The sequence below is a fragment of the Chiloscyllium plagiosum genome, unplaced genomic scaffold (genome assembly GCF_037043375.1).
Source record: "Chiloscyllium plagiosum isolate Xiang-an unplaced genomic scaffold, Cpla_swu_hap1 HiC_scaffold_30, whole genome shotgun sequence".
Taxonomy (NCBI): Eukaryota; Metazoa; Chordata; class Chondrichthyes; order Orectolobiformes; family Hemiscylliidae; genus Chiloscyllium; species Chiloscyllium plagiosum.
The window spans coordinates 23,062,020-23,077,887 of record NW_028270168.1 but is presented as its reverse complement, the minus strand read 5'-3'; the positions used below and the strand labels follow the sequence as shown (position 1 = coordinate 23,077,887).

At 41.3% G+C, this 15,868-nt stretch overlaps 1 protein-coding gene across 6 annotated transcripts in view; it reads left to right on the top strand.

Annotated features, from left to right (window-relative positions):
* LOC122563623 (phosphatase and actin regulator 4) overlaps positions 1 to 15,868 on the top strand; it is a 182,795-nt gene that overhangs the window by 113,491 nt on the left and 53,436 nt on the right. Inside the window, exon 1 of one of the 6 annotated variants that reach the window (XM_043717589.2) lies at positions 15,589 to 15,807. The exons of 3 other annotated variants lie outside the window; for them this stretch is intronic. In XM_043717589.2, coding sequence (XP_043573524.1) covers positions 15,723 to 15,807 — 85 coding nt within the window. In that variant the 5' untranslated portion in view covers positions 15,589 to 15,722. Of the gene's footprint in view, positions 1 to 15,588; positions 15,808 to 15,868 lie in introns of those variants that run through there. 2 more of the 6 variants (XM_043717594.2, XM_043717588.2) reach the window with 2 other exon arrangements.

The following is a 15,868-nucleotide window of genomic DNA, read 5'->3' as shown; positions in this document are numbered from 1 at the left end:
ATGCTCAAGGGAAAACAGCCCCAGCCTGTTCAGCCTCTCCTTATAGCTCAAATCCTCCAAACCTGGCAATATCCTTGTAAATCTTTTCCTGAACCCTTTCAGGTTTCACAACATCTTTCTGATAGGAAGGAGACCAGAATTGCATGCAATATTTCAAAAGTGACCTAACCTAACCAGTGTCCTGTACAGTCGCAACATGATGTCCCAACTCTGACCAATAAAGGAAAACATACCAAATGCTGACTTCACCATCCTATCTATCTGCGACTCTACTTTCAAGGAGTTATGAACCTGCACTCCAAGGTCTCTTTGTTCAGCAGCTCTCCCTAGGACCTTACCATTAAGTGTATAAGTCATGTGAAGATTTGCTTTCCCAAAATGCAGCACTTCACATTTATCTAAATTAAACCTCATCTGCCACTCCTCAGCCCATTGGCCCATCTGATATAGATCTGGTGTAATCTGAGATAATCACCTTCACTGTCACTACACTTCCAATTTTGGTGTCATCCAAAAACTTACTAACCCTACCTCCTATATTCATATCCACATCATTTATATAAATGATGAAAAGCAGTGGACCCAGCACGGTTCCTTGTGGCACACCTCTGGTCACAGGCCTTCAGTCCGAACAGCAATCTTCTACTGCTACCCTCTGTCTCTGACCTTCAAGCCAGTTTTGTATCCAATTGCTTATTCCTCTGGATTCCATGTGGTCTAACCTTGCTCACCTGTCTACTATGCAGAGCCCTGTTGCACGCTTTGCTGAATCCCATAACTACAATGTCTACTGCAGTGCTTTTGTTGTCACTTCTTCAAGAAAGCTCAATCAAGTTAGTGAGACGTGATGTCCCATGCACAAAGCCATGCTGATTATCCCTAATCAGTCCTTGTTGTGGTTACTGCATCGAATCATATGTAATATACAGCCCAGAAGCAGACATTTTCTGTCCTTTCTCATCTAAGGCTCAGTGTTACCGTCTTTCTCATTTATGTGCTTATTTAGCTTCTACTTTGTATCTCTTCTATAGACCTTAATTACTCCATAAGCAACAAGTTCCACATTCTCACCACACTCTGGATAAAGAAGTTCCTTCTGAATTCCCAGTCCTACCTCTTGGTGTTTTTCATATATTGATGGTCTATATTTTTGCCCTGATAATAGAGATCCAACCTGTTCATTCTTTCCTGTAAAGTACAGTCACATAGGTCTGCTATCATACCTATAAATATTTTCTGCCCCTTCCATGTCACTATCCTTTCAATAATTAGGGTGACCTGATGTTTACACAATACTCTCGAGTGTTGTCTAACCAAGTTTTGGTATGAACATAAATGCTTTAGGGCCAATGATAATCATTATGTACACAATTCCTAAAGAGTTTGCAATTCTGTAGATGATCTTCATGTTGAGAAATATATTTGAAACCAGACAAAGAACTTGCATTACCCCAACATTCATTGCTTAATATTTTGTGCTTTTTAGCTATTAAACTTCTGCATCCTTTTCACACAGTATACATACCATAGTTTGGAGTCGGGGCAGTTTTGTGAAATGAGAAGAAATTGTAGCTTGCTTACTCTGTCCATTTCTATGTGCTATCGCAGCAGCTGATGTGACCAATTGGTGATGAGATGTGTGAAATGTTTTGGAGCATCAAAGTCAACTTTATATGTACTGATCAACTTGTGTATATATAACCCTTGAAGGAGATTTAACTTGTACCTGGGTTTTCTGGTACACAGGTAGGGATATTGCCACTGCACCACAAGAACCCTCACCTTTTCTTTCTGAACTGTTTTTGAGCAGATATAGTGGATGCTTATGGGCAGTGATAATGACCCCACCTCTGAGCCAAGAGGCCCAGATTTGGGTTCCACCTGCCCCAGTGTGTCATAACATTTCTGCTGTGCAAGGGTCATTATGCTGATGTGTCAACGCTGGAGTCTGTGTCTGCCTGACCTTGTTACTTGACTATCTGACTGTGAAGATCCTGGAACTGGCAGGAGCCATCCATTATAGACATTCAGCTGCCTCTGCTGTTTCCATTCCTCACATTAGCACCTTTGAATAAACATTCCCCCCCCCAAATTTTCCTTTGCTCCCTAGCCCTGATCTGGGATGTTTCCCTAGAATTAGTCTAATTTCCTGCAGCATTCTTTCCGATCCCATTTTGTCCATGAGACTCACCTTCTTGCTGTTTTGATCCTATTCCCACGAAACTGCAATCTACAGACTGTCTTTCTGGAGTTTGTGCTGGAGCCTTAACTGTTAACAATTCACATCAACTAATTAGCTGTGGGGAGTGTAGGCTCGGGTAAATTTGTAGTTAAGATGTTCAAAATTTGGGGAGTAGGCCATATGACACTCGGACATCAAGGTAATTAGGAATGTATCTTGTGAAGAAAACATAAGGAAGTTCCTAATGAATATAAATAGGTTGAGTAACTGGGCAAAAGTCTGCCAGATGACCTAGGAAGCTGGGAAGTTGTTCACTTTGGCTGGAAGAATAAAAAAGCAGATGCTGCTATTTGGAGATGGACTGCAGAACTAAAGTAGTGCAGAGGGACTCGGGTTTTCTGTTCCATGAGTCGCAAAAGGTTTGTCTGCAATCGAGAAGGCTCATTGTGGTACCATCCTTTGAGAGAAGAATTAAACAAAAGTTAGGATATTATACTTTAATTATACACCATTGCTGAGGCCACATCTCGAATGATGTGTCCTTAACTAGGAAAGAATCCAATGTGGAGGTTTACTAGATTCCTACCTGAAATGAGCTGATTGTTTAAAGGATAGCTTGGATAGGCTTGAATTTAGAGTGCAAAGTGACATGATGGAAGGGTGTAAGATTCTGAATGGTCTTGACAAGATGGATTTGGAAGGGATGCTTCTTTTTGTTCATCTAAAACTAGGGAGCACTGTTTAAAAACTTGGGTTTGCCTTTTAGGACAGAGATTAGGAGAAAGCTTTTCACTGGTGGTTGTGCAGCTTTGCCATTCTCCCTGAGAAGGTTGGGAAAGTGGAGTTATTGAATATTTTTAAGATAGAGGTGATTGATTCTTGTAAGGCAGGGAAAACTAGGGTTATCAGAAAATGCTGAATTGGAATCACAAAGAGATCACCTAAGTAGTGGAGCAGACTCAAAAGATCAATCATCTACTGCTCCTATTACGTATGTTCATCTGGACCTATTTTACATTAATAACAACGAGGAGCTTGAGATGCTGCTTAGCTCAGGCAGAGTCCTGCCCAATGTCCTGGCTGTGCTACTGTCCAAGAAAACTGGACACTGTAGCAATAGTTATGTATGAAAGAACAAGATCAGGGGAAGTTAAGGCACTTCAACTGGGAGGGTCAAGTTAAGGGGAGTATATTTGTTAAATATATCTTTATAAATAAACCTTTATTTTTTCATGGGACATGGGCATCACTGTCGAGGCTAGCATTTAAGGCCAGTTAAGGGTCAACTTAATTACTGAAGTTCCAGATTCTCTCTCAGGGCAGATTAGGTAAGGATGGTGGATAAACAGAAGACTGATTGATTAAAGGTTGATTTCAATATCATTCTGCACAAACTGGCTTTGTGAAACCAAACAGTTGCCACCAAGATAGAACAATTAACTGTTTATACTCCTGCTGATTGCAGTTAGCAAATTTATTTTTGTCTTTACGAATGTAATAGTGAGTACATTTGAAAAGTAATTTGTTGTTTTTGAAGAGTCTTTGACATTTCTGTAAATGTAGTATAGCAGTATAACAAGTCTGTTTTCTTGCATTCTGCATCTGTGCCAAAATTTGCATGTATGACAAAGTTTGACTTGTCATTTACTCAGCCTGTTGTAGCAGTCTGCTTGACGTTGTCAGCAATCATTTTAACTGATCCAGCTGCCTTTCAGATTGGTTTTCTAGAGGAAGACGATGTAGGGAATGGGCACATTGAAGCTGGACGGCAGACAGGACCTCCATTTAAGGTTTCAACTGGAAGATGTCAACTCAGTGTGACACTTTCTCCTTACTATATTGGAGTGATAATCTAGATTTTATTGTCATGTGTGGAGGAGATTGTGAGCAACAACACTTTGTTTTGGTAGCAACTTTAACATTTCCCATGACGTTCAGGAACATGATTGAAAACTGCACCAAAGGCCTCCCATGAGGATCAGTGAATTCCCAGTGATTTAAAACTTTTTGTACTTGCCTGAATGATGGCAGACTTTAAAAGCATCTCCATGTCGCAAGAATACTAGAAAATCAGGCATATGGATCTTGAAACTTGGAAGTAAGTACTACACCTGCTTATGAGACTAAAGGCTGACCAACTCACTGAACCTTAAGGCCTACATCCCATATTCCTAAAAGTGGTGACTGTAAAGATAGAGGTTACATTGCCTGTAAACCTACAAAGTTTCGTAAATTCTGGAAAAATCCCAGCAGATTAGAACGCTGCAAATATAACATTCCCATTCAAGGGCGGATGCAGACCGAAAGCAAGAAACTATATGCCAGTTAGCCTAGCACCTGTCCTGTGACTAATTTTGGAATCTGTTGTTAAGGAATTCGTAGCAGAGCACTTAGAAAATTATAATACCATAAACAATGTCAGCATGGTTTTGCCAAAGGAGAATCACGTTCAACGACTTTATATTATTGTTTTGAGAATGTAACCAGTAAGATGGATAAAGGAAAATGAGTAGGTGAAATGCATTTGCAGTTCCTTGTGTAGTTTGACAAAGTACATGATAAAATATTTCTATTCCATGTAAGAGCTCATGATGTTGGGGTCAATATATTAGCAGAAATAGGGGCTTGGCTAACCAAAAGAAAACAGTGGACAAATAGGTCATTTGTAAAGTACAAACTCACTAGTAGGGTGCCACAGGGATTCGTATTGGATTTTGGGAAGAGTCATTTGCTGCTGATAAAGTTTAAGTGGGATAGCGGGCACGTGATGACATAATCGATCTGCGAAAGATTGTAGATTAGTGAAGTGAGTGGGCAAGGATGTGGCAAGTGAACTGTTTTGGTAGGAAGAATGGAAAAGCAAATGATCATTCAAATAGAGAGACACAAAACAATGTTACGATACAGAAGGATCTCTGGTTGTTCTTGTAAATGAATCACCGTCACCAGGCAGGTACAGAAGTAAAGTTACCATTGTCCTAGAGGACCATGAGGTTATTATCTCATCAGAGAGGGACTATTGGTGTAGAGTTTAACCAGAGAGTCTTCACGCCTCAGGTGAGGGACAAAGGTGAGAAGGCCAGACCGTCATGGTAACCTCAGACAGTGTGGAAATTGATCCCACACTGTTGGCATCACTCTGCATTACAAACCAACCATCCAGCGAATTTAGCTAACCGACCCTCATTCAGCAAGTAATTAGAAAGGCAAATGAACATTGGCATTTAGTTCAAGGGATTTGGAATGTAAAAAATTTGGAGGTAAGTCTCACTGGCTATTCAGTGAGGCGACACCTAGAACACTGCATATAATTTTATTCTTCTTATTAAAGAAGGAATTACTTTAAATTGGAAGCAGTTTAGAGGAGGTTGATTCCTGAGATGAAGGGATTGTCTCGTGAAGAAAGATTAAATAAGTTGGTCCTATACTGAGTTTAGAAGAAACAGAGGTGATTCTGTTAAAACACAAGACTGAGGGTACTTGACAAGGTAGATGCTGGGACAATGTCTCTCCTTACAGGGGAATTTAGAACTAGGGGCACATTTTCAAAATGAGTCTCCTATTAAGACCAACGAGGAATTTTATATCTAAGAGCTGTGAATATTTGGAACTTTCTACTCTAGAGCACTCGAGTCAAAGTTTAAGGCTGGCAAACGTAATTACAGAGCAGTCAAGGCATCAGGCATCAAAGTGGAATTGGGTCAAGATCAGATCACCATTATCCTATTGAATGGCACAGGCAGGCTTGAGGGGTCATATGACATCCTTATTTCTATTTTTGTGTTCAAAGGCTGTTTTAAATAAGAATCAAGTATGAAGAGGCAGAAATTTAGGGAAGGAACTCCAGAACATGGGGTCAAAACCACTTGAATGTACAACCATCTCAACCCTCTGTTTCGACACTGGGAGAACTGCTAATGGAGCTCTGGCTGCCACCTTCCAAATACTAAACTCCACAAAGAGACTGACAATTTTTAGTAACCCTTGCTGGATGGAAAACATCAGAGTACACCAACTATATGCTGAATAATCTTAGCAATATCCTCGTTTGAACAGTTAGGCAGAGATTCACTTTTTTTTTATTAGTTTTGCGCTGTCTTAGTGCCTCAATTTCTTACTGCACAGGCCAATTTCCAAATTGCCAGTCAGGCACTTCCTGTCATTGTGACTATAGAATCCAAAAATGTTCCAGAAAATGCGCTCTGTTTCTATAACTCACTGCACAGTGGATAGCGAGGGTGTAACCCGATGACAATCTTCTGTTGCAGTCTCACTTGTGTGGTTTGCAAAAACATGCTGTGTCTCAAACTGGCAAAACTTTGCTGATGAGAGAGATTGGGTTTGTGTTCTTGAATCTCAATGTATGGATCTCAAAGCCAATAGCAGCAGCACAGTCAAATTTGCTGGATTTCTGGAGGCAATAACATTTGAGTGTGATAACTTTGGAACAGAAAATTGTTTTTATCAGTCTCACCGTTCCTAATAAGTTATCTATTTTCATCATCTTCTGCTCCATAACACCTATAAAACTCTGTGCTGCCAGGGACAGCATGAGGTGCATACTCTATTTATTAGGACAATGAGCTGGTGCCAGTCCGTTGGTTGCTCAAACTGTGGATGGACCCTGTGCAAGGGGGAATCAAACTTTCTTATTGTAGGACAGCTTGGAATATGACTACCCTTAAGCTTCTTACATCATGGACCTCCACTCAATAGCTTATGTGCAGTATGCCCATAACTCAACATGACTTCAATTGTGCTCCCTTCTACATTATTATGTCTCTTAGTTCCGTACTTGATCTCAAGTCAGAACCAAAGAACTACATTTGTATCAAAAGTTTGTTCTAGACTGGTCTTGAATTCTTTTGTGAGAGCAACGAGAGATTGCTGGAACATTCCCATTCCCAGTGTCTGAGGAGCAATTTTATTTCCCACCTGCACCATCCACCTCCCCTCCTGCCCATTGATTACCTCTTCGCTTCTCATTGAATTTCTTCCTTCCATTCCCCTCTTTCCCCAAACCTTATCTCTATTCCTGAATCCTCACCTTCACGGCCCTTCACATTTCAATTCCAGTAGTTGTTTCTGTATTGGATGTGTTGGAAGTTCTGTGCATTCCATTACTGTACTGTCCAAGGAGCCAGGCTTTGTTTAATGCTGCCACTATGTCGTCGTCTGTTGGTCAATGTGCAGAGAATGAAACATCAAAGAACATTTAGGAGTGCCTTCTGTTTACCACTGCCTGATCCAGAATTATTTCCACGCTGTTGGTTGAAGTAGAAATGATGACTGTCATTGCAGGGAGCATAATTTGTATTCAAATTTGGCCATGCTCTTGTTGAAAATCAATAAGAATCTGCAGAAAATGTTATGATGTCCAAGGTTTCATCAGTGTTCAGCAGATCTTCAAAAATAAGACCAAATCCCTTCAAATTGAGAAGATTTCCAGATAGAGCATGTTTTACTGGTGCAGAGCTTTGAACTTTTATTAATGTCGTCAGTTTGGGCCCAGACTTAGTAGTAGCGAGAGACCAACAATTATGAATACTGATTCTCATAATGGTGGTGGACTAAAATCGTATGATATATGATTGCATTGCAAATGACAATCGTTTCCTTGAGCTTTATTGCTGAATTGGCTAGCAATGTCAAATGGCACACTGCATTGCTGTTATGCAAATCTTTAATGGTCTTTGCATTTGTGTAGTAATCTTTCCATGTGTATGTGGAAAGTTCACTCGAAACTGGTTGCAGCCATCAACATTCCTCTCTCAGTATAAATACTGTTTTCCCTTTGGTAGTTATGCATTGTCTTTAGTATTGGAAGACACAAGTCCTTGACAAAATGTCTTATTTCAGCAATACTGAAGTTCTGTACATCTGAATGACATTACATTTAAAAAAACTTTGACATAAGTTTAATTTATGCTTCCTGATATCATGGAAAGAAAACATTTTATAAATATTCGGGTTAGAGGTGGTACCAGTTTTGTGACGGGCACGAGCGGAACCAGAGAGGAGTCTTCATTAAGTGGATTACAGTTAAATGAGGATGGAATTGCCAACAGCGTTGAAGGTGGGAGAGAAGGATGAGACTGTGAAAGGAATGACATCTGTCTGTCATGGCAGAGGTCAAATTGGATTGTGGAGCATCCAATATATAATGCCAAGAGTGTAACTCTGATGCAGCAATGAATTCACAAGACTTTGGAGAATGAGGAAAACTTGGAGAATGAATGTTAGTCTTTGAGAGTGGAGAGATTAGGATTGCTTTTTTTTTGAAGCAGGTGGTAAGGTGTGTATAGAATATGGGAACATTTCCACAATAGAGAGGCAAGTTGGCAAGTATAAAACTGAAATGCAGTTTGGATGGTCTGGATCTTACCAGTCAAGTCTCAGTCAAGAATAGAGAGAGCTGGTGCACAATAATTTTATAAACAGTGGACAGTGCTCACGTGTGGAATTTTACAGGTACTAAGTTGGCCTGTGCAGTTAGGCTGAGGTAACAGCCTTCCTGCAGCCAGACTTTTAAAAAGAAAACTCCAAACATGATGGTGGTGACCTGCATTGGTTCTTGTTTTCAGCAGCACTGTGCGAATACCTCCCCCTTGAGGAGAAATTCTGAAAGTTCAACGCTGGTGTGGCTTCGGTTACTGTACTTGTTAATGGATTCAGTGCAGTTGTGAGTATAGTGGGATGGAAGGGGATGATGGGCCACATGGGGGAGGAGAAATTGATATTGCACGGTCATGCTATGCTTGAATCAGTTTTTCAATTTTAACGTGGCAGAAGACTGACTTCCAGTGGTAGCTGACTTGTGTGATTCATTTTGCTAAATCACTTTGCAACATTCAGTCTGCATTGGATTCCAAAAGAATAGGAGACGATGAAGGTGTGTTGTTCTTCAGTAGTACACAGGTGCAGCAAAAATAGCAGTTGCAAATTCAGAAATAGAGTACAAAATGTTGGAAGTGCGGAGTAGGTTGCTGGCTGAAGGAGAAGGATAAAGAGAATTTCTTTACCTGGGGGAGTGAATCTTTGCAATTCTTTACCCCAGAAGGCTGATAAAGCTCAGTCACACTCAAAGCGTGTTCAAGAAAGAGATTGATAGATTTCTAGATGCAAGTGTCACCAAGGAATGTGGGATTGTATGGGAAAATGATACTGAGGTAGATTATCTGCCATGATCTAGAATGGCAAAGCAGGCTTGAGGGGCTGAATGATTTAGGCACGCTAAATAAAAACTGACAGAACTGTGTATGCTGTAAATCAGAAACAAAAACAGAACCTGCTGGAAAAGCTCAGCAGGTCTGGTAGCATCTGTGGAGAGAAATCAGTTTACGTTTTGGATCAAGTGACCCTTCCTCAGAACAGTTGGTAGTTGGGAAAATGTTTTTTTTTCGCAGAAGAGAGGGTGGGGTGAGGGAATAAAGAGTTAATGATAGGTAGGGGTAGAGCCCAAAGAAAGAGAAGAACAGTTGGACAGACAAAGAAGGGCGGCACGGTAGCACAGTGGTTAGCACTGCTGCTTCACAGCGCCAGAGACCCGGGTTCAATTCCCGCCTCAGGCGACTCTCTGTGTGGAGTTTGCACATTCTCCCCATGTCTGCGTGGGTTTCCTCCGGGTGCTCCGGTTTCCTCCCACAATCCAAAAATGTGCAGGGGTTAGGTGAATTGGCCATGCTAAATTGCCCGTAGTGTTAGGTGTAGGGGTAAATGTAGGAGTATGGGTCTGGGTGGGTTACGCTTCGGCGGGTCGGTGTGGAATTGTTGGGCCAAAGGGCCTGTTTCCACCCTGTAAGTAATCTAAAAAAAAAGTAGATAATGATCTGATTAGGAGGATGAATAGCTATTAATGGGAACTGTTAGTGGCTAACAATGGGTTGTGTGTAATAGCAGACTGTGTAATAACAAGGCTTGGTGGGTGGGGGTTGGGCTTGGGGTAAGGACATGGAAGAGCTCAAGCCCTAAGATTATTGAACTTGATATTTAGTCCAGAAAGCTGCAGAGTCCCCAAGTGGAAAATGACGTGACTTAAGCCTGCTCCTACGTTAACAATCCCGGTGGGCTCATTCGTCATTATTGTGTATGGAAATTGGGAGTTGACATTTCTTTATTTGTTCATGAAACCATAAAGGTTTTGGCAAAGCCAGTGTTTGTTGTCCTGCCTAATTGCTTATGATTGGTAAGGTCATGGTGAACCATCTTGAAATGGTGCAGTCCATGCATTATAGTAGATCCAGTGCTGTTAAGCAGAATGTTCCAGGTTTTTGACCCAGTGACAGGATGGTGTGTGTCTTGGAAGGAAACTTACAGATTGTGGTGTTTCCATATATTTTCTACCCTTTCTTCTATCTAATAGAGACCATGGGTTTGCAAGTTTTTTACGTGTAAAGAATGATCGACCAAAAGACAGAGCAATGTCCATGTCTGATATCTGGGCTGGCAACAAATGTGTGAGATCAGATCAAGCATACACTAAAACAAGTCAATTCTTGAGTTTAATTGTGCATTTATTCTCATCCCTTTCCCCTTCCTACTCAACTTTTGTTCAGCATCAAGACTTTTGTTTCAGTATGAATTTGTTCAGAGATGTTGATTTCTAAGCTGTGGTTGGAAATGCTGTAGTTGGAGGGGACAGCTAGTGATTGCGGTTCAAAGTTTAATGGAGCCTCTATATTTGAAAATTCCTTTCTGATCTCCAAACTTCCCCCTGTTAGTAACCTCTCTCTCATGTCCCTTCCAACTGCCACATAGCTCACTGCTGCCTCAGTTGATTTTTTGAATATCATATCCATGATTTGATTGCCTTTTGGGTTTAAGATCCATTGCATTTGGGCATTTCCTCTTATACTCTGCTTAAAACTATGCTCTTCCAGTGCTCCATTTCACACCACATCCTTGTTCATTTATATTGCCTACATACTAGAACCACCTTAACTTCAACATTTTCTTGTTTTCAGATGTCTCCATGGTCTCTCTGCTTCCCTATCCCTGCAGCCACCTCCAGCCCTACAACCCTCCCAAATCTCTCCACTGTGTTAAATGCAGCTTTTTGCATATCTCTGACTTTAATCATTACTCCATTGATGGCTGTACATTCATTTGCCATGGGCTAAGTTCTGGAATGCTTTCTCAAGACCACTGCACTACTTGGAAATTAGCTGCTCCTTTCAGATACACTGTTAGAAGTGTTAAGTTTGACGGGCCTTTGAGCACCTGTATTTGTGTCTCCTAATATTTCCTTATATGGTTAGGTATTGAATTTAGTTTGATATGCTCTTAAAAATGTAAGTTAATGTACTTTGCAGAACTCTGTGGAAATGAGCAAAATGGTGGATTCATTGTCTGTCATACACAGCAGAGATTTAGTGGGTTGAATGGCCTCTTTCTGAACTGTAGTATAATGTAACTATTATGCACGACTGGTGTCGGTGATGAATGATAATGTATCTCAGTCCCAGAGAGTTACATTTGCCTGTTGCCTCTCAGCTATAACTTGGAATCAGCAGCATGCAGGGTGAGCTGGATAAAAACAGCTTATCATGCTGAAAATTGAAGGACTCTGTGTTCCTGAACGGGCCCTCACCTGGCTGCTGGGTCATGGAACCCTACCCAACGGTGGTATGTTTGTTTGTTGCACCTTTGCAGTTTGAGCTGGTGGAAATCAGCTGAGAGGTCGGCAGACTCTGGAATAGAATGCTGAAGTTGGCCGCAGCAATGATAGATTGTTGTAAATAAAGAAGAGGAGAGGGAAACTGCCTTTGTTGATGCAAGTCCAGACCAACAGTGGTGTCGTTAATACTTGGCTGCCTTCTGAAACAGCCTGGCAAGCCACTCGATTAAGGGGCAATTAGGGATGGACAGTAAATGATGGCTTTGTCACTGATGCCCACATCCCAAGTAATATTTACCAAATATAAAGAAAAGCACCATTACTGAATGAGCAGCTCTGTGAAACAAAGGATTGCACATGTCCGTGGCTTTCATTGCTCGTAGTGCATGCCAAACTGAAAAGTGGCACTAAATAAAACCTGCTTATCAGGCTCTACCACTGATAGAGGTAGTGCACATTGAAGGCCTAAACGTCAGGATGAAGGAATTTCCATTCAAAGCTTTATGTCCTAATTTTACATAGCAACTTGAAAACACTGGATTATGTTTGAACTATGGGCATCCTTGATTTGTTGTTGAATTCAGAGGTCATTATATTCCCAGGAAAGTCCCCTGGTGATTAAAATCTGTCTTTGGTTTTATGTTGGCGTGGAGTCTGAAGGAACTCCCCAGCTCTTGTGCAGTAACAATCTTGAGATTTATTTTTATTTACATGAAACTGAACAGGTCAGAAAGTGCCACTGTTTGAAATCTGAAAAGATTTGTACCTTTGCCATGCAGCACACACTCGGTATATTGTCAGTACTGTCCTTCTGACGCAGTGCTTCATCACTTTTGTTCCTCTGCCCCTTGTGATCACTCAATACTATACCTCTTTGCCCCACAGTAGTTCCTTGGTGCTGCTCCATTTTGCTCCCTCAACCATACCCCTCTTTGCCCCATTCTGCTTCCTCAATATTGGCCATTCTGCTTATAATTCAGGGTTTTTTTGGGGGGGGGGGGGGGGAGGCGGCATGCACTTCAGAAGGATTTTGAAAGGTAAGAGACGTACAGGAAGACAAAATGATTTTAAAAACACATTAACTGCATTCTTACAGGAGAGATTGCCATATCGTATGAAGCTCCTGCTTTCAGATGTGGCATTAAACCAAGTCCCTGGTACCTGTTCTAGGTGAATAAAAAGTACCCCATTTCATTATTCTGAGAAGTGAAAGCCAACATTTATATACCACCTTTCAAAAAGGCGGACAACAAAAAAAACTCTTAGGCATATGATCACCCTGATACTCTGGGGTAGCATTTTCAAATGTGTCATCACTTTCAGTAACTCACCAAGATACTAAACTTCACACATAAGCCAGGATTGAGAAGTCCAACAACAAGGTACTTAACCTCACGGGGATTTAAAATAAAGCTGTATCCTGTCTTCATTGAATACAAAGTGACAGGCAAAGAATGTTTGCACTTAGGAACAGGAACAGAACAAGCACCTGTCTGATAACATGTGCTTCTATACAAATGCAAGATGATGCACACTTGTGACAGTGTTCACTAGACAAACACTGGAACTTCGCTGATTTATCATCTCCACAGCCAGGGAAAGCTGCTTAGAACTGGAATTCACCAACTGTTACCCTCTGGTAATAGGAGTCAATGACTGGACCTGGAAGCTTCCTGGGTGGCAAAACCCAAGTTCTTGAGCCTGAGGTGGGGAGACCACCCAAAGATTAGATTACATTACAGTGTGGAAACAGTCCCTTCGGCCCAACAAGTCCTCACTGACCTGCCGAAGCGCAACCCACCCATACCCCTACATTTACCCCTTGCCTAACACTACGGACAATTTAGCATGGCCAATTCACCTGACCTGCACATCTTTGGACTGTGGAAGGAAACCGGAGTACCCAGAGGAAACCCACGCAGACACAGGGAGAATGTGCAAACTCCACACAGACAGTCGCTTGAGGCGGGAAATGAATCCGGATCTCTTCATGAATGAAGATATGAATCTTCATTTGTTCTGTCATCTCCCCTTTTTGCCTTGGGTGATCCCCTTTTTTGTCATTTAATTTTTCCTGCCTTCCATTCTCAAATCAACCTCAGACTATTCTGTCCTTTTTTCGGATTAATAAGAATTAATAGCTTACACCTCTACCATCTTCCAGTTCTGAAAAAGAGTCATTGACTTGTAAGGTTAACTTGTTTTTTTCTTCCAGAAACAATGCCTGATCGTCTTAGATCTTTTCAGCTTTGCCTAGCTTTTGTTGCCTCATACGAGACATTAAAACACTCCTAGCCTTTTATTTTCCGGTAGATGAAACAACCCTGGCTTATGTGTGAAGTTTAGTATCTTGGTGAGTTACTGAAAGTGATGACACATTTGAAAATGCTACCCCAGAGTAAATCTCTTTGGGATGCTGAGTTTGGGAGTGGGTCGGGAAACGGCAGGAGTACAATTTTTTTCTCTTTTGCTGTTTTAGTGAAGTAATAAACTTTGTGGATAGAAGGCCACAGTTTCTGAAACAAATAATTTTCTGGGATATTGATTGACTGCTTATCCTGTTACTGTATCTGGTTTTTGCCTTGCTAACACGTGGGACTGTTCCAGGCAGCAAGCAACCAGGAGAGAGCACTCTGGCTTCTCCATATTATGCCCAGACTTGCTATTTTTTTGGCATGAGGCATATTTTCTTTCTATTGCCCCATTGCGAAGGGTGGGGATGGGGGAGTGTGGCATACATAATTTGTTGGCCACTGTAGCTGTTTTAAAGTTAGTGTTCAGTTTCTTCATCTCCCATTGCTGCATCCCCTCCCCTCAGGTCCTTTGCAGTTGTTGCATGACTGTACTATGGCAAATGAATCTGGGGAGCCTAACAACCTGGCCCACCTGTGATTCAGAAAATTAGTTTAAAGAATCATTAATATTTTGATGGGATAAAAGTCTCTGTTCTTTTGAGTGTCCCTTTTGCATCCCTCCCCCCAAATCTGTTGTATATTCTGTGTACTTCTACGCCTATATCTGAATCTTTTGTGATCATATGCCTAAGAGTTTTTTTTGTTGTCCGCCTTTTTGAAAGGTGGTATATAAATGTTGGCTTTCACTTCTCAGAATAATGAAATGGGGTACTTTTTATTCACCTAGAACAGGTACCAGGGACTTGGTTTAATGCCACCTCTGAAAGCAGGAGCTTCATACGATATGGCAATTTCTCCTGTCAGCCTTTAAGAATGCAGTTAATGTGTTTTTAAAATCATTTTGTCTGCCTGTACGTCTCTTACCTTTCAAAATCCTTCTGAAGTGCATGCCGCCCCCCCCCCCCCAAAAAAAACCCCTGAATTATGCATTCATTCCTTTTCCAATTCCTGTTTGCTTTTTTAATAAAAAAAAACTTCAGGCATTCAGGCTGTAGTAACCCCACACTGTATGCAAAGTGATCTTTGTTTTAATTCAAGGAATATTTATAAATGTGTTCACTTCTGTGACCCGATACACTTTCAGGGTGGAGACTGATATAATATTGTTCAGGGCACTGAGGAAGTTGATGTTTGGTGCGTTTGTGGCAGGATCTGGTACAACAGAATGTTTACATAAGATTTCAGTAGTGGGTGGGAACACAGATATACACATACCTATGGGCTCTTGCACAGTCACAAGTGGACCCACAGGCACAGTGCTAGCAGCAGCATCAGCACACTATTTGTGGATTTAATCCCCTCCCCCTTTAACCTCTGACTTCAAGTAATCTGCATTGAGGAATGATGGGCATTCATCTGAGAAGGGAAGTAGTAAGATTACCTTATTTATGAAGCCAGGACAGCCCTTGAGGATTTAGAATGAGTCAGGCTGTGAAGTGCGACACTCTGCTGGGGCTGTGTCTGTCATGCAGCTCTTAATTTTCGACGTTGACAGTGATCCTGAAACTACATGATTCTTAAGATAAATGACAGAGGAAGAAAGTTTAGAATGGGACAGGCTTCCTTTGCTAAGGTGCCTGAGGCAGCCATTAATGGTAAGTGCTGTGTGATACAGTCAGCATTCCATTTACTGAGGTGATATTACGCCATTCTAGT